Source organism: Onychostruthus taczanowskii, unplaced genomic scaffold (assembly GCF_017590055.1).
Source record: "Onychostruthus taczanowskii isolate IOZ18803 unplaced genomic scaffold, ASM1759005v1 scaffold33, whole genome shotgun sequence".
Lineage (NCBI taxonomy): Eukaryota > Metazoa > Chordata > Aves > Passeriformes > Passeridae > Onychostruthus > Onychostruthus taczanowskii.
In genome coordinates, this window is record NW_024500683.1 from 1,081,405 (window position 1) to 1,101,148 (window position 19,744).

Consider the following 19,744-nt stretch of genomic DNA (forward strand, 5'->3'; position numbering starts at 1 on the left):
GTGTAAAAAAACTTTGCTGTACATAAAGTCTTCCTTACAAAAAACCCCGATAGCCTTACTTTGACTCGAGTGTGTAGTTTTGGTGCCACAATATAAGAAAGATATAAAGCTATTAGAGCATGTCCAAAAGACAGCTGTGAAGATGGTGAAGGGTTTAGAGGGGAAACCATAGAGCAGCAGCTGGAGTCCCTTGGTTTGTTCCATCCGGAGGAGACTGAGGGGAGACCTCGCTGCAGTTACAGCTTCCTCGTGAGGGGAAGAGGAGGGGCAGGCTCTGATCTCTGCTCTGTGGTGACCAGAGACAGGACCTGAGGTAATGGCCTGAAGTTGTGTCAGGGGAGGTTTAGGTTGGATATCAGGAAAAGGTTTTTTCACTCAAAGGGTGTTTGGGGACTGGAACAGGCCCCCCAGGGGAGTGGTCACAGCACCAGCCTAACAGCGTTCAAGTGTTTGGACAATACTCTCAAGACACACGTGATTCTCAGGGCTGCCCTGTGCAGGGCCAGGATTTGGATTTAATTTTCTGTGTCAGTGCCTTGCAACTCAGGACTTCTATGATTCTATGATTTTATGTAAATTAGTTGGCATTTTGCATGGCTAGCATCACTGAGTGAGTGATACAAACAAGGCTACTTCAGATATCTGGTATATAAGAAAAAAAAATTTACTGAGTTTTTGGCAAAAAGATCTTTGTGTGATGCAGTAAAAAAAAAAAATTACTGAGTTTTTGGCAAAAAGATCTTTGTGTGATGCAGTATGCTACAGAGCATCTAACTTCCCTGATTTGAAACATGCTTTGTACAATAAGTACAACTGTTCTGGAAGGCAAATTGCTACCGAGTCATTGTAGCAGGATGAAGGGTAGAGTGAGCAATCAGGACTTTAACAAAGGTGTCATTCCAGCTGTCAGGAGTAGTTTTTATGTTGATCTGAATACATATTTATAGTATTATGAGACAAAATTAAGAAAGTACACTTCCCTTTTAATGATTTTTGTTTCCTCCTAAGATAAGAACAAAGGGAAGTTACTGGTCTTAAACAGGGACTAGTGGATTAGAGTTAGGAAAGATTTTCAGATACAGGTGTTTGAGTACCCCTGCTTGAAGGTGCTTTCTTTCATTAAAATCAGCTAGCTAAGCTAGTGATATCCAGTTTCTGAGGTCTGTAATGGAACTTTTCAGAAATAAGGCTATTCCTGCCTTGATGGCAACACATCATGTTCTGGATAGTGTGGAAAGCAGTGTGAGAACATTCTCCTGATCTCCCTCTGGATGCCTTGAGTGTGATGTTTATTAACTCTAGGTGAAATATTTGTAAAGCCCACTGGCATTTAGAAAATCAGTCACTGGTAAGACCCCAACATTACATGGATAACCTGTGACCTTATCTAGTTTCGGATGCTGAACAGAGCAGCTGTTGTGCTATAAATAACCTGAACTGTGTGCAATGCAAGGAACAACAACACAAGTAGAAGTAAAAGTTCCTGTCTGTGGTTTCATAGCTATTTTTTGTCATTAATCACTGGCAAGAAAAATACAGCTTCATAAGTATTAAACATCTGCTACTTAGTGCACTTCCTTGTGTAGGTATAATAAAGTGTCTTCATAACCGGAAAAGAAATATTCAAAAACTGGAAATACCAGGTAGCTAAAATATTACATAATTGCATTTCTTGTAAACGCTACTCCTGATCCTGAATTTTCACAACTTCTTTCATCTAATTAAGAGGATTGTCATCATGTTACTGAAATATTGAGATTTCTCTAAAGTAGTTAGGTGTAAAATAGTTAGATGCCTCCAAACGTGGAGCTATGAAATTACCAGTAACTGATTTTGAGAGAGACAAACTATGAATTTACAGGAAGGCTACTTAGGAAAAAAAATCAGGACAAGAGTTTAGGACGTACTGGCAAATGATCCTGAGTTGGGTTTTACTCCTAACTGGCAGTGATCACTTCGGCTCCATTCAACCCATCTTGAATACAACTGATTTTTTCCCCCCGATTTACTAGATGCCTTATATGAAACGAGTTTGATCAGTTCAGTCCCATTTCCCAGGTGACAAACGGCCTGTGGCAAAAATTCCCTGTTTAGTGGGTGCTGAGTTTTGTCAGCAGGCTCATGGGAGAGGCCAAAGACTGTGGGAATGGGGAGAGAGGGCTGTAGTAAATTGGCAGGGCAGGGCATGAGGAAGAAGCGCGTCTGAACGCCCAGCTCGTGTAACAGTCTTTCCATTGACCGAGAATCTGGTTGCTAGGCTGCCGGACCCCTTTTACAAGCAGCAGAGTCATGCTATTGTTTCCTAGATGGTTTCAATTTTATGCAGGAACCTCTTTACATCCTTTCTATATCTTTTAAATATTTTACTAGGCGTGTAGTAAAGCGAGGTTTGGAGCATGGCCCCCTGCTCCACTCAAGTCGGTGAGCAAAACAAAGTCCTTCTACTTTATTCTGCCAAAAATTGAGTGTTTCAGGGTAGCCCTGTGAGGAGTGGGCTCACGTCAGCCTTCCATCTGGGCAAGCAATGTGCACTATGAGAGAAGGGGAGCATTGTCTTGGATTTCCCAGGTAGTAATGCAGACCCCACCTCGTTGGTAAATGCACTCATGAGTGAGGAATAGAGGGGAGGGAAAAGAGAGCAGGCAAATTTTTGTGGGACAGCAGTCCTCCACAGCACCTCAGGCCCTCCATGGGCGTACTCAAGAACTGAGGTCATCAGCCTTTATATTTTGACACCTCCAGTAAGCATAAAACAAGCTTAGACATAGCTCAACTTTGCAGTTCTTCTATAAGCAGGAGCAACCGAAGGAGTTAAATGAGCACATCTTTAATCTATCTTTATTGCTCCTACTGCTTAGAGAATCTGGTACTTGGGACACTTTATTAATGGAAAGGTATCTTTATTTTCAAGAACTCACAATCTTAACAGTATAGACAGAAGGTAGCTCAGTGTTTTCTGTAGGAAAATTGAAGTAACGAAAAACTAATAAAAGTCAATTTTTAAAATTCTGTATTTTGACTTTAAAGAGCTTCTCTGACTAATTGCAGTCTTCTGGACTTTTGCAAATAAGTTTCATTGTGTTATAAGCTGTTGCAATACGCAGTCTTCTCAAGCCTGGATGCTCTTTCTCCTCACAGCACCAACAAAACAAACAAAAAAAAAAAGCAGGACTTGAGAGATTATTTGCCTGTGCCAAACATCTACCAAATCAGCTAAAAACTGTTCTCTGGGATTTATACGCAAGTTTACTTGCAGTTTGAAATAGCTTCCTTGTGTTTGTCTCCTAGCTTACCATTTATGCAAAACAGCTTTGTGCTTTGGGGCAAGAGAGGCACCAGCAGTATATGTCCATCAGTAGAAACAGCTTGCCAGCAAAGTCCCCTCTTCTTAGCTAGGGACCCCCACTTTGAGCCTCTCATGCCTCTTCACAGGTATTAATATTGAAGGAGCCTCAGTGCTCCTCTGCAGGATTATTCTGACTTGTTTTCTGAAAATGGTCTGTTTCCTGCAGATCACTATACATTGGAAGAAAACATCTCTCTCTGACCTCTCTTCTAGTTGTTTCAGGGGAAAATTGGTCATCTGGAGAAATATGAAATCACAAGATACACCGGCATGCTCTTTCAGCTCCTTCCCTCTATATTACCCTGAGGAGTTTCAGAGAGACTAACTGGAATTCACAAATCCTGAGGCTGATGGATGTTGCCTGGATTTCTCTCTGACCTAGGTTAGCTGCCCTTCAGAATCTCCCTGTGATGGAGCTTGTTTCTGACCAAATAAAAGCAAATTTGTCTCCAGTTTATTATTAGCATTAGGTTCCCTTTTTGGTCCAGTGCTTCCTAGCAACCTGTGTGTCTGTTTGTCATCTGTTTTTCACAAGCTGTTATCACAACTGAAACAAAGTACTTGGTGAATTAACCAATACCCTGGAAAAGATAAGGACAGGAAAAATGGCTGAACCCAGAAAAGGCAAAAGGCAGCCTGCCACATTAATGCCATCCAAATCCCAAGGGCCAGCAGTGTGGGGTACCCAAGAAGGGTACAGGACAGGGCAGCTGACTGTGCTACTGGGCATGGTGCCACCCAGCCTGATTCTGGGCTAGGTACCCTCCCCATGGGCTGCAGCAAGGGGTGTTCAGTGCTGACTGTCCTACCCTGTTCCCTTGGGTATGTCACTGCTTCCCCTCATAGAGGAAGCAATGAATGGGTTTTTTTCTTCAAAGTTCTGAACTGAGCTTGGGCATCTATTTTCCTTCTTGGAGTGTCAGTTTCTCCACTCAGCATCATCCATTCCCCTGGCTTGGCTCCCGCTGGCTTGATTCCCTCTGGCTTTTGGGGGTCCCAAACCTGCAGCATCCGGAAGCCTTTCTCAGTTAGCAGGGACATTATTAGCTGTTTCAGGGGCTCTTATTCCTACCCCCTTGTGCTAAAGTTGCTCAATTTTAACAGTGAGTGATGACAGACTAATGAGGCCTGAAGGAAAGTCAGGCAGTGCACAACTGAACAGGGGCTGGGGCACTTGCTGGGCAGAGCAGCTGCCTCCACAGCTATTTCTGTATCAAATAACCATTGCAGGGACTGGAGTCCAGCCTTTTGCTCTGCCTATTCACAGTGTTAAATCCTGAGCTGTCTCTGCTCTGCCCAGCCCTGCCAGTGTTTAATTATGCTGTCTGGGGCCCAACAGATCCAACGTGAGAGAATGAACTCATCCTCCTCCCAAACAGGGACTGAGGTGTGCCTGTCCCTGAGGAAAGGGCTGTGTGGGGCATGAAGTTTTGTGTGCACAGAATCAAAACAATAAGATGTTTCAACATGGTTGGTTGTGTCCCTTGGTGCAGAGGGTAGAAGGGAGCTGGTCCCTCATCGCCATCCCTCTGTGTTGGTGCTCCCTTTGCACAGTGCTCTCCCTGAGCATGCCTATGGCACAGGGCTCCTGCTGGGAAGCACACAGCAGGATACCAAATTAGTTCATTGGGACAGGATGAACCTCATGGCCTCAGAACTGCCTCTTCCTAAAAGGGCTTAAGACAACACATCATAAAATCTGGATATTTGGGAATCCCTCCATACTCCCATGCTATCCTAGTAGTCCTTTTACAGGTTTTTTCTTCAATATAGAAGTATTGGCCTCATGGTGATGAAGACACTAGGACATCTGTTATTTCTACAGGGATAGAGAAAAGTAATACATTCACAAACCTGTCAAGAACCTGCCTAAAATAACATTTTTCCTGTATTGAGAATGGCACAGTCTTAGGATGTGATGTAGTGAGGTGTACATGCTCTTCTGCCTCTCTTTGGGACTAGCTCACATAATTCACTTAGTTGTAACATCCATGAGTGATGAACCTTTCCCACTCTCATTTTGATATAAGATTAATACCATTCCAATTTGCATTTTGTATCTTGCAGACAAGTGCAAAGATTTTATTTCAGGTGACAAAACGTTATGCATAATGTTATGTATATTGGGCTAGTTCTTAATTAGATGGCATGATCTTTGCCTGAAGTTCATGATTTATTTTCATGTTAAACTGTTTTAAATAAAAAAATTAAAATAAACTAAAGGGTCTTTGCCATTTCCCAAAATTATTTTCTTGCTTATTTTAAAATCAAGTAGTTTTGTTGAGCTATGGTGCCTCTGTGGTTCTGGGTAAAGATTTAAGAATTGCTACAGGGATGAACTGAATGCTGTTATGAACGGCATGGAAAAGCATGAAGAGTTGATCAGTTCAGAAATCTCAAACCAGTCATTGCTTACATAGGGGCAGAATTTATAAAGGATTTTTTCTTACATGTCTGAACCTTTCCTTAACACTTAATTTACTTCCCAAGCTCACATGGGTTGTCAGGAAGGCAGGCAAGAGAAAACTGCCCATACTCTTCTGCTCCCCCATCCATTTGCACTTGTCGGAAAGATGTTCTCTAGGGAAATCCAGGAGCTCCCCTTTGTCCACCAAAAACCTGTAGGTTTTACAGTCCCTCCCTGGACTATGGCCTCATAAACATGCCTTGAAAGACAAGCAGGTGCCCTGCCCCCATTTTACAGATGGCTTAACAGGTGTTGGCAAGTGCCATTAGAAACAGAGCCCTGGCTTAAGTGTTTGTTCACAGCATAGCCCTAAAATGCTCCTTATTCATAGCCAGGTGGCCCCACAGATCTGTCTAGTCATGCCCAGATGTTTGCTCATGCTGGGGGCTTCCACGCTGGGCAGGGAGCTCCAGGCTGCCCTTGGCCACAGGTGCACCCCTGCTCCCAGCCCTGGCTCCAGCAGCACAGCCATCCTCCATGGCTGGGAGGATCTGCTCACACTTTCCATGTCTCATTAGCTGGGATCTGCAACACGTCTAGGGTTTTGTTTAAAGAAAAAAACTAAGAAAAAATTATTTTAAAAGTTACTTGAAAAGAGTATTTAGTTGCAAATTCAGTTAGGGAGTGACTAGGGAGTAGCTGTCTGAGAAATATTAGTTCAGCTCATTTGTGCTGCTTGTTCTCCTCATTTCCTTATCCCTTCAGGGAACGGCATGGGCAACAACCAAGATCCAGTATATGAAGAGTAACGATGTTCCCTGGCTATAGTTGCAACTCAGATAAAAATTCATAACATTCAAATGTAATGCCATGCAGGAACAGAATAATTCATGCCTTAAAGTGCAATATTTGTATTGGACAGATCATGTTTAATATGAGATCTCCCAAAACGTTTATATTTGCATTGACAGCCTGTCATTTTTCTAACGTATTTTATTTTTGTATGCAGTCTGTACATATGAAATGCCCCTCTTTTCCCCATGTTCCCTTTTGGTTAACAGGCTGACTCACGATAGTGATTTGCAATATTACAGGCAAGAGAGGATGTGATCCACATGCTGAAGACAGAGAAAACCAAACCTGAAGTTTTAGAAGCTCATTATGGTTCTGCAACTCCAGAGAATGTGCTTCGAGTGCTACACAGGGATGCCATCCTTGCCCAAGAGAAGTCTGTAGGGGAAGACGTCTACGAGAAACCGATTTCAGAGGTAACAACTTCTTCATTGACAACATTATGTCTGTGCAGGGGGAAGCCTAACCAGAAGTGAGACTCCATATATTTTGGATGTATGCAAAGCATGCAAGAGGATAGCACAGAATTTGTCCACTGAAAATAACATCTTGTTCACTCATATTCAGAATAATTTGTAAGCGAAGTCACTGGATTTGAACACAAACCATAAAGATGTTGTATGCTTCTTAGGGTTGTTACTGTTAAGCAAGACCAAAATCTTTGAGTGTTAAATTTCTAGTTTTTAAATTCCTTTCAATTACAGACTTCAACCCCTACTGCTCACAGCACTGGTAACTACTCCTTGATTTTCTTGGCATACTGGAACACTGTCATGAGGGTAGTTAAGAAAATAAGACCTTTGGAGATTGACTTTGACCATATTTATGGGATATATTTATGGGATAATAAATCTGTATTCATTTTACATCACTTAAACTCTAGGATTGCTAAGTCAGTTCAGCCCCTAAAGGAGACTTACAGGACTCCTTACTTTAAAATTTAAGCAATAAATGAATGTCAAGAAGACCTGAGAATTAGAGTAGACCTGAGAATGTCTGAGGCCAGAGTGAATGCCAAAATAAACAGCCATTGCTCCTGTTCATTGTTTCATAACACTCCAGGTCATGGGGAAGGAGCATGCAACAACAGAGTTCATCCAATTAGAATATTTAATTTGTTCACCAGCAGTTCTGTCTGCCATGGGATATCTTTGTACTGTGTATTCTCATTGAAGCACCTCCTGGAATTTTTGGGATGTTAGTAAATAAGGAAACCAAAACGTAGTATGTGGGAGCATACATAAAATACTCTCAAACAAGATTAAAAGAGCTTAGCAAGGCTTTTTTCACAAGAAGCTGGTAATTTGACAGGATTTCAATGTAAAACTTTTGTCATGTGCAGATTCACAAGGCTTACATTGAAATAAAATAGAAAAAATAATTGCAAAAATGTGCTCTGCAAAAAGCTGAACCCAACCTGGCTCTTCTATAAAATGCAATGACTTTTTCACTTTGACTACTATGGTCAGCTTCTGGAGAGCAAACTGCTATGGTGCTCCTGCTCCCTTATTTCTCTCAGTTTACTGAGACATGCTGTGAAACAACAGCAGCCCAGGGCAGCTGGGGCTGAGGAAGATGAGATTCTCACAGGGTAAGGGCTGGGAGTGGGCAGAGCAACCAGACAAGTACCTAGGCTGAGGGCTGCTTTGGCAGGGAGGAGGCTGGAGTTGGTCATCTGCACCCAAGGAACAGCAAAAGGAGCAACATGAATAGCCATGGTGAATTTAGAGTGCCCTGGCAATTTTTTAGACACACCTTGCTGGTTTTAATGTTTGTTTGAATAAAAGTTGGCATATTAAATTAAGAAAAAAGTGCAGAAGACAAAATGGGTAAAAGATTGTAAATAAATAAAGAGAATTTTTGTCAAAAAACAGGCTGACAGAAAACTCCAGAGGCTTATATTTAACTGCATTTGGTTATGTAAAACTGAATCTGGACAGAATCTAAATAATTTGGATCTTTTATCTCAGCAGACTTAAAGGTGTGTTAAAGATGTGTAACTCAAGTTTCAGCCTTCAGATTACACTTTATGCTCCACATGCAAGTGTCCAGTCCCCATAGAGGTGTGTGAATTCAGGCTCCCAGGCTCTGAGTTCTGAGCTACAGCTTTTTCCCGGTGAAATGAAGAAAGCGTGCACAGCACCTTACCACAGGGGAAATACAGCACTGCAACAATATTATTTGTTACCCTAAAACTAAGTGAAATTCTGTCCTTTGTGTATCTGAAAACTGTGCAAATGTTTATTGCTAATATGTCATCCAAATAAATCGTTACTTTCACGGGGCAGTTATTCTTACTTCTAGTCACTGCTTTATGTAAAACCCAAGACCTAAAATTATGGGACTTGCATTTACCAAACACAACATTGTTGGTCAATAAATCAGATGAAGTAAGCAAGGAGACCTTTAAAACAGTCTGTTCTCCTTTCCTACAATCCAGCTGGACAGACTTGAAGAAAAGCAGAAGGAGACGTACCGGCGCATGCTGGAACAGCTCCTGTTGGCAGAGAAGTGCCATCGCCGCACCGTTTACGAGCTAGAGAATGAGAAACATAAACATACTGATTACATGAACAAGAGCGATGACTTTACCAACCTCTTGGAACAGGAGCGGGAGAGGTGAGTAAAAGACCAATCCCAGTGTCCCAGTGCTCATCCCTTCACCAGTGACACAGCCAGGTATTTTCTGTGTTTAAATGACACTAAACTTACGTGTAAAACAACTGTAAATGTCGGTCCACTTATGTCATTTGTAAGTACGTTATTGTGCAAGTCTGGAGCTGGATGAATACCACTGAATGTTCCTGTAGTGTGAGCTTGACTTAAGAAACAAATTTGTTTTGAATTAGTCATGCCCATTTTGGGTTCACCTCCAGGTAGCTTTTGATCAGATGTTACTTATGTTGGCTAAGTTTGGGACTGGCTTGCTTGTGAAGGACAGAGTACTGTTGTCACAGCAGGAGGGCAAGGCAGGGAAAACCACAACACGCATCAGGATACTGGCACACAAGTGGTGGGACTTGGCCATGCCCTTTGCGTTTAGGCTTGCAAAGTCACAAACCATTTGCATTCTTTTTCATATTTTGAAGACGCATGCCTCAGGCAAGTTATCTGGAAGAAAATATTATCATGCATTACAAAATGTGCCCAGCCTGTGATGGACTATCTACGGTGTTTATCTCACAGTTTCATACACCCCACATTTATTTTTTTTTTTTTTTGAGTGTTTATCCTGTTTGTTGGACAACTAATCTGTTCTGTTTCTAAGAAAAGAAAGATCACCTCCCTTAGCTGAAGACTGAGCACTCAGTAACACCCTCAGTTTTTCAATAAGAAATGCTTTTTCTTATAACAAACTGCTTGAAATTAATCCATGTTGTGTTTCTTTTTTTTTTTTTTAAAAAAAAAAAAAAAAAAAAAGGCTCTAAGAAAAATACTTAAGGCAAGTTCAAAGAAGAAATGCTTTTGAGGAAACCACAGGCTTGTGGCAGACATTTGCAAAAAGCCAGGAGCAAAACTGTTTAGTGTATTTCCTGAACTCAGTTCAGCGCCAACTTTGAGTAGGTGGCACGTGAGCTACAGTGACCGTATTTCCTGGTTTAATAGGTTTTGGTTTTGTTCTGTCTTTACTTTCCTGGGTTGATTGGCAAACTTTAAAGAAAAAAAATGCTTCTGCATCTTAGCAAATTGATTCTCACAGTAGAAAAGAAAAAAATGTAAAACCACATTTAAAAAAAATATGTTTTAAGAAATAAAAGATGTTGTATTTTCAAGTAAGGAGCAACTTCACATCTGATTCTCATAGAAGACATTTTGTCTCTATGTTGAATATCCATGTATATGTGGACATGCAGCCACTAAAATGCTACAAAAATGGTATTAAAATACCATTTACATTTGTTCTTACATTTTAATATTCACATTAATTTGACAATTGTTGCCTTCTTATTATTCCCTCTAAATGTGTGAAAGTCACTAAATAGTCTACTATTATGACCTGGGTTGAATTGACTTCCTTTAATGAGGTGATTAAAGAGCTTTCTGTCTTACCACTAAGATATCATGTCCTGTATCTGTGGGCATTTCCTCTTACCCTTCCTGCTCTCTCAAACTTCAAGTTAACACCAGAAATCTGATGTCTGCTATTTAATCCACTTTGTCTATGACACTAATTTGTTTCAAGATAGTAGTGACCAAGCAGAGAGAACATGATGTGCAGCTAAACATAGAAAACCAAGATGCATGTACCTCCCTCTTCAGGTTCCTCCTCTCAGATCACTTGCACAGCAGATTGGCAAAACCAGGATGGGCTAGAAACCACATGCTAAGCATCAAGCCTTAAACTATCTCAATTTCTTACCTTTGTTTTCAGAGTGCACATGAAACTGAGGCTGCACCCATGTCTTTGTAGATATTAAAAACTAAAAGTAGTATTGTTTGACAGCTATATTCACAAAGAAAGAGAGGGTGACAGGATGACTTCTTAGGAAAGCCCCAAAGTGGCAATAGATTTTTTCAAAAAGAAAGAGTTTGAAGTGGAAAAATTAAGTTGCAACAGATTAAAGCATACAAGAAACTCATACTCAGTCTACATATTGGGACAGAGAACTGACCTGCCCAAAGGCATTTTTCAAGGTCCTGCACAGGCATTCTTGTTTTATAAGTATCACTATACATATAATTCATTTTACTGTGGTACTTTGAGGGTTATTTTATTAAGAGCTGAACAGACTTGTAGTCTCCATGAAAACGAAAAGGGACACAGAGTTGAACTTTGCCCGTCAGCCACTCTGCTTCACTCGCAGTTATAATGTTAATGAGACAGGGTGAGCCAGAGGAAGAACAGTGCTGCAGGATGGCCATCTCACAGCAGTCTGCTACAATGAGAGAAGTAATAATTTCTATACTGGCTCTAAATAATTTCAGCAGTTTCTTTCCTCACAGTATTTTATCAATCTTCCCTAACCATTTTTGTCTACATCAACTTTTGCAGGCCACGTCTGCTTTTATTCACGTCTTGTGAAAGTTTGAACAAAGCAAAAAGGGGACTCTTTAAGAAAGAAATATGCCTCAGTTCTAACATATGTCTAACGCTCTCTTAATGTATTTACTTTGGAATATTTTTTACATGCGCTTTCATACATTATCTCTAATCCATCTGCAATAACATGATATGAAAGCAAACAGTTCCAATGAGTGGCTAATTATTAGGCCAGCCTCATACAGGAAGGAAGTAACAGGAAAACATGATTTCTCAAAAATAATGACACATGAAAAGTATGAAAAAGAGAAAATTGTGCACTGGGATATTCAAAATGCAGACAGCTGGGAACGTGGGGGTAAATGGAGAAGGCTGAAGGGCCTCACTGTTGCTGTTGGCTCTGCCAGACCAAGCACAACTGTCCTGAAGCAAGATTGTGAAAAAGGTTTGCGTGTTACAGGAAAAGAATAGTGATGACCATTTTCAAGGTGGAGATGAAAGAAATCTGGTACTTTTAGTGGACAGTGCTTCTACGGCATGGTGGCTGAAGCATTTTGCAAATTTCCCTATAGTATGCTATAATAGTATCTAATGAGGTTTGAAAGTTATGGACTTACATACATACATACATACAATAGTATTTTCTATTTTTCTATGCAATCAAATTTCCCTTTTCAATGCTTGCCCACTTCTGCTGCAGTTCCTCTAACATCAAGTTGTGCTTGGGTATCTCTGACTCTGGGGAATGCAGAAGCAGATATCTTCTTGGAGCCTCCTGAGGAGGCTGAGGAATATGGAGAGGAGCTGAAGGCCCCCAGGCCACCTCAAAGACTTGGATGATAGATAGTTGTGTGAGGAGTCTCTGGTCTGAGAGGTGGAGAATGAAGGGTCTGATCAGAACTGCATTGATGCCGTGGCTCTTGGAGAGCAGCAGAGCAGGCGTCAGCAACCTCAGGGATAAAATTAGTCTTCCCAGCACAGGCACCCTCGTGAACTTCAGCTGTGCTTTGGGGAGGGAGCTGGTGGCGTGACTTTGGGCTGAGCTGGGCACAGTTAAACCAGCTATTAGTACTTCATGACCCCAAAAATTCTTGTATAAAGCAGGCTTAACATGAAATGGTACTTGGCTGTTCTCTGTGCTGCCTAGTCCCAGCCCTGCTGCCTTCCCTTTTAGGGAACTGGGGGCAGGGTTGGGGGGAAATCTTTAGTTTATCAAATATAAACTTTTTCATTTGATCAGCAGGGCTTTTTTCCTGGTGGAAAAGGGTGGAGATCTTTGTAATCTCAGCATTTCTTTGACGTTTTGATTTACCTAGGAGATGAGGTTTAAAATGCTGACATTTTTAGAGGTGCTAATCTCTGAAAATTTTTTCTTGTACCCTTCTTTTAATCCTGTTGGTTGACAGCACATTTTGTTCCTATTAAAAGCACTGGAATGCTCCCATTGATTTTAAAAGTTCAGAAAGAAGCTTGAGGTGAAGACCACTGAGCCAGTCCTGCCATCCAGAATGGATAGAAGAAATAGCCTGAAAGCCTGCAAAAATGGGAGGAGGAGGGAATTTCTTTTATATGGATGAGATGAGGGTTGCCAAACAGAGGGTGTGATGTGGCAGAAAGGCTCTGTTGGAGCTGTTATGGGGGATCCATCTGTGTACTGCTTTGTGAGCCATTTGATCATTTCCAGCATGATCCCTGAGACTGCTGACACTCTGTCACGCCCCCCCCCACAGTGATCAGGAAATATACACCCAGTATCTCAGCGTCGTCTGTGCTAAAGGAGAGATATGTTTTATTTTAAGACTTCACTGAAGTGATGAGGATTTAATATTGGTTCTTGCTTTCCTCAGTGCTTCAAATTATTCTTTTTAACTACTGCAAGTGTTCTCATTGCACTGAAGCATTTCACGTTTTCCTCAAAGGCAAGGCTGAGGATTCAGTCTGTACTTCCTAAGCATTGCCCTGCTAAATCTGGTTTTAGTTAAACCCTCTTTTTGAAGTACATGGCCATAATTAGATCTGCCTAGAGGAGACAGCAAGACTGTGACCCCAGCTCTTTCCTCCACAAAGTTCCCTTTCAGTCTTCACGTAAAATTGTCTCCTCTTTGCCTTCCCCATTGCAGCACCCCCAGCAAGGAATGCACTGGCAAGGCCCTCGGAGGTCTGTGATAATACATTCCTCTGGACTTCAGTCATGCTGGCACCGAGATGCTCTTGGCTGCTCTGCTGGTGATGTAATTCTGGGCCCACATCACCTGCAAAGGAAACTGATCTGTGAGCAATAAAGCACACAGCCCTCTTGAAACAAAAATGGGAGTGTTGATGTTAACAAGTTTTCAAACTCCCTTTTCTCCACTTCTTGCATTTCTGCTTTTATTACCAAAGCTTCCCTTCTCCCTTTTCCCACGAGACGGCAGCACCAAGCCTTCCACTTGGGAAGTGCTTGCCTTTTTGTTTCCCTGTATTTCATGGATCCAAGCAAGTGTAAAGGCTGGAGTGTGATATAAATTGGAGATTTTGTGTGTGTTGCCTTTCCAGTTTGTGTTTTCCCTCGATTTTTATGAAGACTGTAAAAGAAAGGAGCTGGCAGGAAGACAGCAGGGCAGAGTATCCATCAGTCAATTACTTGTTTAGAGAACAATCCAGCCAAAAATATTAAGTGTTCAGGACTAATAAATTTCTGTGATTTACCACCATAAAGGCAAATTCTGCGGAAAGAATAGGCCCATACAGAAGTATTGGGGTGAGGTATAAGTTCCAAACATATAACACAGATTTTGGCCTGTAACTGCAATCTGTTGGTGATTCCTCTAAAGTCTGGAAATTAAGTTACTTTACAGAAACATTTTTGTTGTCTTCTTTTTTTTCCCCCCCAAGAAAATTAGCCACATTTGTACTCTGGCTTTTTTTTCTCATATGGAGATTGTTTCTGTGCCCTGGTTTCCAAATTGTGACCAAAAAAAGGGAAAAGCCATCCCAAACCAATTTCACCATTGCCTACAGCAGTTACTCATTTTACCACACATTACTGGCCTTACTAGAGCACTGAGTCACTCTGTCTACTTTTCAGTAAGTGCATCTCTAAGCTTTTAATATTATAATGTAGAAGACAAGGGCAGCAGTGCATTTTTGTTCTTTTCAGGCTGACATGCCATCAGTATGGTTTGGAAAAGCTGGTTATTTTCTGTCAATATAATATATTCACAGGGTCACAGATCAGAAATTCTGGGGTATTCTATTAAAAGAAATGAATTAACAAACCTGGCAATGACAAATACAATTTCTGCACAGTTAAGTAAATCTGAAGACCATCCATTTTGCAGGTCCTGTTTTACAGCTCTAGCTGACTGCAAGGTAGAGACAACTCAAAAGTTTATATTTTAACTCATGAATCTGGTCCCAGCTTCCAACAAAATGGTTCCAAAGGTAATTTGAAAAGGAGAGAACAAACAGTTACATCTGACTGTGGAGAAACAATATGAAAGTATTGCAAGTCTTACACAATGTGAGCTGGGACTAATCCAAATCCATCTCTTTACACTTGGATAGCCCTCAAAACTGTCCAGTCTTTCAGTCACTTCTGGGATTATATAAAATGGCATCATGTGTTGTTTCAGCTACTTTTCCAAATTTTTTTCTAAGTAGGCATCAGCTTCACAGCCCTTGAGAGAGAATTATTATACAAAACTATATGTACTTCATTATTCCTAGCAAGTTTGCTTGCTAAAATCATCAATTCAAATGCTCCCAGGGTCAGAGAGGGGGAAAAAATTACTTCATTCAAAATCAACTCACGAACTCAATCTCTGTCCAGGGTGCAATAGGTAACAATTTGAACATTTAGGAGGTCTTTGGCATGTTTCAGAGTTATTATACTACTGAAATAAATATCAGTTCGCAGCTCTACTGAGGCCATCTTTTTAACTTGTCGTTTTTTAGGCAAAGAAAACAAGAATTGAATCAGGGTCATGTAGGGAAAATTGCTTCCTCATTCAGTAAGATTAGAAACAGGTTTCAGTTGAAATGCCAGGTTTCAGTGGATTTCTAAAAAAATTAAATAGATACCACTTATTTACAAGTATAAATATACAATAGGCTCTCGAGCTTGAACATGTTGGATATTTGCTTTACATTTAAATGAAAGTTTACCTGTGCAGAGATGCACAGTCTAATTAGTCAAGTATATGACCTACTGCCCTAACGCCCTACTAATATCCAAGACCTGTTCTGTATGGTCTGATAACTTCCATAAGTTGTATCAAGAACCTCAAGACATCATCTGACTAGGGGGGTTTGAATCAGTGAACTCTGAATCAGTGAGCCTATATGGAAGCTTTCCTAACCCTAAACAGATGTAATGCTTTTTCCATCTTCTTTCCCCAAAAGGGTGCTAAGTCGTACATTGCTTCCCCTTCCTGCAGCAATTCCAGCAGCAGTGGAGATTAGAAATACTGAGTTTTATATTTGCATCATTTCAGTTTTCATTTCTTTTTAAGGATTGTATGTGAAGAAATCTTAAGGCAGAAACAAAAAATCCAGGGGGTGCAAATATCCAGACGACTGTTCCTGTGAAATTTGCCAAGGCCTGTGGAAATGTGAGGGCAGAGAAATGCAAAATGTATAATTCACCAGCTATTTGTAAGGTACTTGAGTAGGTGCCTGACTATTGTATTGCCACAGGGAGTATTTCAACTTTTAAAAAACTCCTTAAGACATACCATTTTGTAAGTAAGACTATTATTAATGTCAGCAAAGAAAATCTGGTGACCTAATTCACAAGACCAGTTACTCAAAAAAGCATATAAAATAACCCTGTGATTATGCCACTCACCTGGACCACGACAGACTTTTAATCCTTCTGTCAACTTGTTGGGACCTGAATCTGCCTTTCAGAGGAGGCCTTCCTGGTCACATCACTTGGTTCCTTGGGTTGTCTGTTCCCATTCTTCCTGGGAAAAATTGTTCTATTTTACAAGTCACTTGTGTAATTTTGGGTTCTTTTCACCAAAGAGATGAAAATATTCTTGAAGGTCAGGGCCTGAGTATTCAAATTTCTCAGACAGAGGAATTCACTGGTCCCAGAAGATCACCTGATCTTCTGAAAAAGGATTTTTCGCTTGTTGGTTTGGTGAATTGGGCCAAGCTACAGTCCATTCTATCCCCTGCTTTTCTTAAGATGACAAAAATGGAAATGAAATTACTGATCTGAAACAAACAAGTGTTTCACTGAAATCCACATGAAACACTTTTTTCACTTGAATGAGAGAAAAAGAAAAAGCTTTTTAAAATATATTTTTTAATTTTTCGTTTAGCTCTGCAACTGAAAAATCAATTACTCACACAGCTTTGTTATGAAGTTGCTTATGTTAGGGAATAATTAATAGTAACGTAGCTGAACATGTAATGCCTTAATGAGGAAAGATAAAGAAATGAGCAGTAAATGAGGCTAAATTATAGCAGAATGACAGCAATGTTTTTCTGATGATAGCAATTATGTCACAGCTGAAAAAGTATCTCTTGGTGACAAGTACATATATCATGGAATGAAAGTTCCTGTACAATTCCATTTAAAAAGTTCATTTTCAGAGAAAGCAGAAAGGGATAGATGTATTCTCTTTCATCATTTAAATGTCAGGCTTTTCCTAGATGACTTAACTTGTTTTAAAATGATGCATAGCTTTCAACATTTTTTCATTTTGAAAATTATTGCCTGGGATACAGCCCTGGTTTCCAAAACCAGCGGGGGCAGAGCACTGTCTGTCGCAGCCAAAGGCAGTGTGGAGAACAGCTCATGTGACATGGGCACAACTCATCCTGCAGCAGAGGAGAGTGAGGAGAGTCTGTCCTGCTTCCTCTGCCTCGTGTCCTCACCTGACAGAACAAGTGCTGTTGCTCCAACTCGCTTTCAGTGACAAGCACCATTGCCTTGTGCCCACCATTAGCACACCCAAGCTTTCTACATCCATCTTCTTCGGGTCTTAGGAAATAATCCTGATGCTGGATTTTATGAGCACAAAGTTGGCATTGTTGCAATTCCTTTGAAGTCGGTAGAGCTCTTCTTAATTAATGGGATTAATAGAATCAGAGTAGGAATTCTGAAATGCGTGTATGCTTGTACCTGTAGAAGTCTATACATGCATATATAAATGTACTATGTACAGCAGTTTCTTGGGTGGAATTATAGCTTCTGCAAGGGAGTCTGCTATCCAGAAAATTAACTTGTCAGCAGTACATATTTCCTGTAAAATAATATTTTATATAACTTATATGCATTTTGGTTCATCATAGCAGTTGTAATAACAATAGTTACAACAACAACAACAACAACAATAATAATGAACCATAATAGTAATAATAACAACAATAACAATAATAAATATAAAAACAGCAATAATAATAGCAATCATTTTAATGACTATAATTTTTTGCATTTTTCCACAGTCAAATTATCCCTTTGTGTTTTGCATTCTTTTTGGTCAGTATTGCCTGTTGATTCCACCAAGGAGGCTGTAAGCTTTCCCTCCTTGGACATGAGGCATCATTTGCACTTATGTCACTAGAAGATTTTAAAAACCAATAGTGATTTGTAAGTGAGGATGCTCAGTGGAAGTCAACAGCTAACAACTGAATAACTGATTAGAGAGAAATAGAGCCAGACTGCATAAGCCCTGCAGTTATTTAGAGGGCAATACAGATATGTATTGAAAGAAATTTGAAGACAAATTTGAAGACAAAAGCAAGCACAGCACCTTCTAATTCCCACTTACTGTATGAAACTGGCCCAGTTTCTCCTTGCTTGCTCTCCATCTTGGAACCTGAGTTTTCCCTGTCCTTTTTATTTTTGCTGTTCATATACTCAGCAAGCTACATTCAGGACATGATCTCAGAAAGGTGTAGTGCAAGGTGGAAGTATTTCAGACTGAGGAGAGAACTAAAACCACACATGCTGTTTTTGTGGCAAGGCATGCACAGGGGCTGGTGCAATAAGTGTTTCTTTGAATGGAAGCACTGACAGCTCCTGTTCTTGTGCAAGGTCTGTGTCTCTCTTGTCCTCAAAATAAAGCCCTGGCTTTTAAAGACATGTACTTCATAAGGCCCAAATAACTTCAGGTGAAGAATGATGCTCAGTTCAGGCAAGATGATGGGACTACCAAGGATGCGCAACAGCAAATCTGGGCAACAAAAATACAGATCTACTCAAAAATCAGATGCCTGTGACCATTCACATTTATATGTGTACTGGCTGTGTATTTTTGGTTTGGGTTTGGGTGGGTTTTTTTGAGGATTTTACCTTTGTTTTCTGTATCTTTTCCTTTTAAAATACTTCATTGATTGCATTCCAGATATTTATGGGAGTATTTTTCGGATACTGCTCTAAGCAACTAGAAGTAAAAGGTTAAAATTGCAGGCTCAAACCTTGGGTCAGTCTAGGCTGTGTGTGTTGGCTGGGGAGGGGAGCTGTGGGCACAGACTCTTCTCTAATTGCCTCTCAACAGATACAAATCTAATGCAATCAGCAAACCTTAGAATTGCATGAGCTGTAGTAAATAGCTATGTGGTAATCAAAAAACTTTGTTTAGGTGCAGGGGGCTTATTTGGTGGTTTTTCACAGTTGTGACGGGTTTGGGGTTTTTTTTTCCTTCTTTTTTTTTTTTTTTTTTTTTTTTTCAGGGAGAGGTGCCCATTTATGCTGCACCTCCAGGACACAGGCAAAAAGCAGTAGCAAAGGTGGGGCTGTGGGATGGATGTGATGGGCAAGCATATGCTCTTTTGTGTTTGGGACAAGAGCTGAGGGTCCTGGCACCAAAAATAATGGAAATACCTTCACAGCCTTTCAGACTGAGAGTTGGGACATGGCATATTAGGATGTGATGTGACAGCCAGGATTACTCAATGCTGATGTAGTTAAAATCTATCAGTCCCTCTCTAGATCATAAAAGCAGCTGCTGGCTGCTCTTTTATAGCATTTGAAAATTTTTCTGAGGATTCATTATTTGCTAAATCATTGATAATATGATTATTATTCACAAGGAAGTAATTTAAAAATCAAGAAGGAATCTTCATTAGATTATTTTTCTCTGCTTTTATAGGTGTGTATTATTCTTATGTCACTGTGACCAAGGTGGCTGAATATGATATGAACAAGTACACACAAAGGCTG

General features: G+C 40.5%; 1 protein-coding gene across 5 annotated transcripts in view; it reads left to right on the top strand.

Moving 5' to 3' along the window:
- FILIP1 (filamin A interacting protein 1) overlaps window positions 1-19,744 on the top strand; it is a 101,529-nt gene that overhangs the window by 52,736 nt on the left and 29,049 nt on the right. For all 5 annotated transcript variants that reach the window (XM_041410565.1, XM_041410564.1, XM_041410569.1 and 2 more), the window contains 2 exons: window positions 6,848-7,021; window positions 9,046-9,224. In XM_041410565.1, coding sequence (XP_041266499.1) covers window positions 6,848-7,021; window positions 9,046-9,224 — 353 coding nt within the window. The remainder of the gene's footprint in view (window positions 1-6,847; window positions 7,022-9,045; window positions 9,225-19,744) is intronic.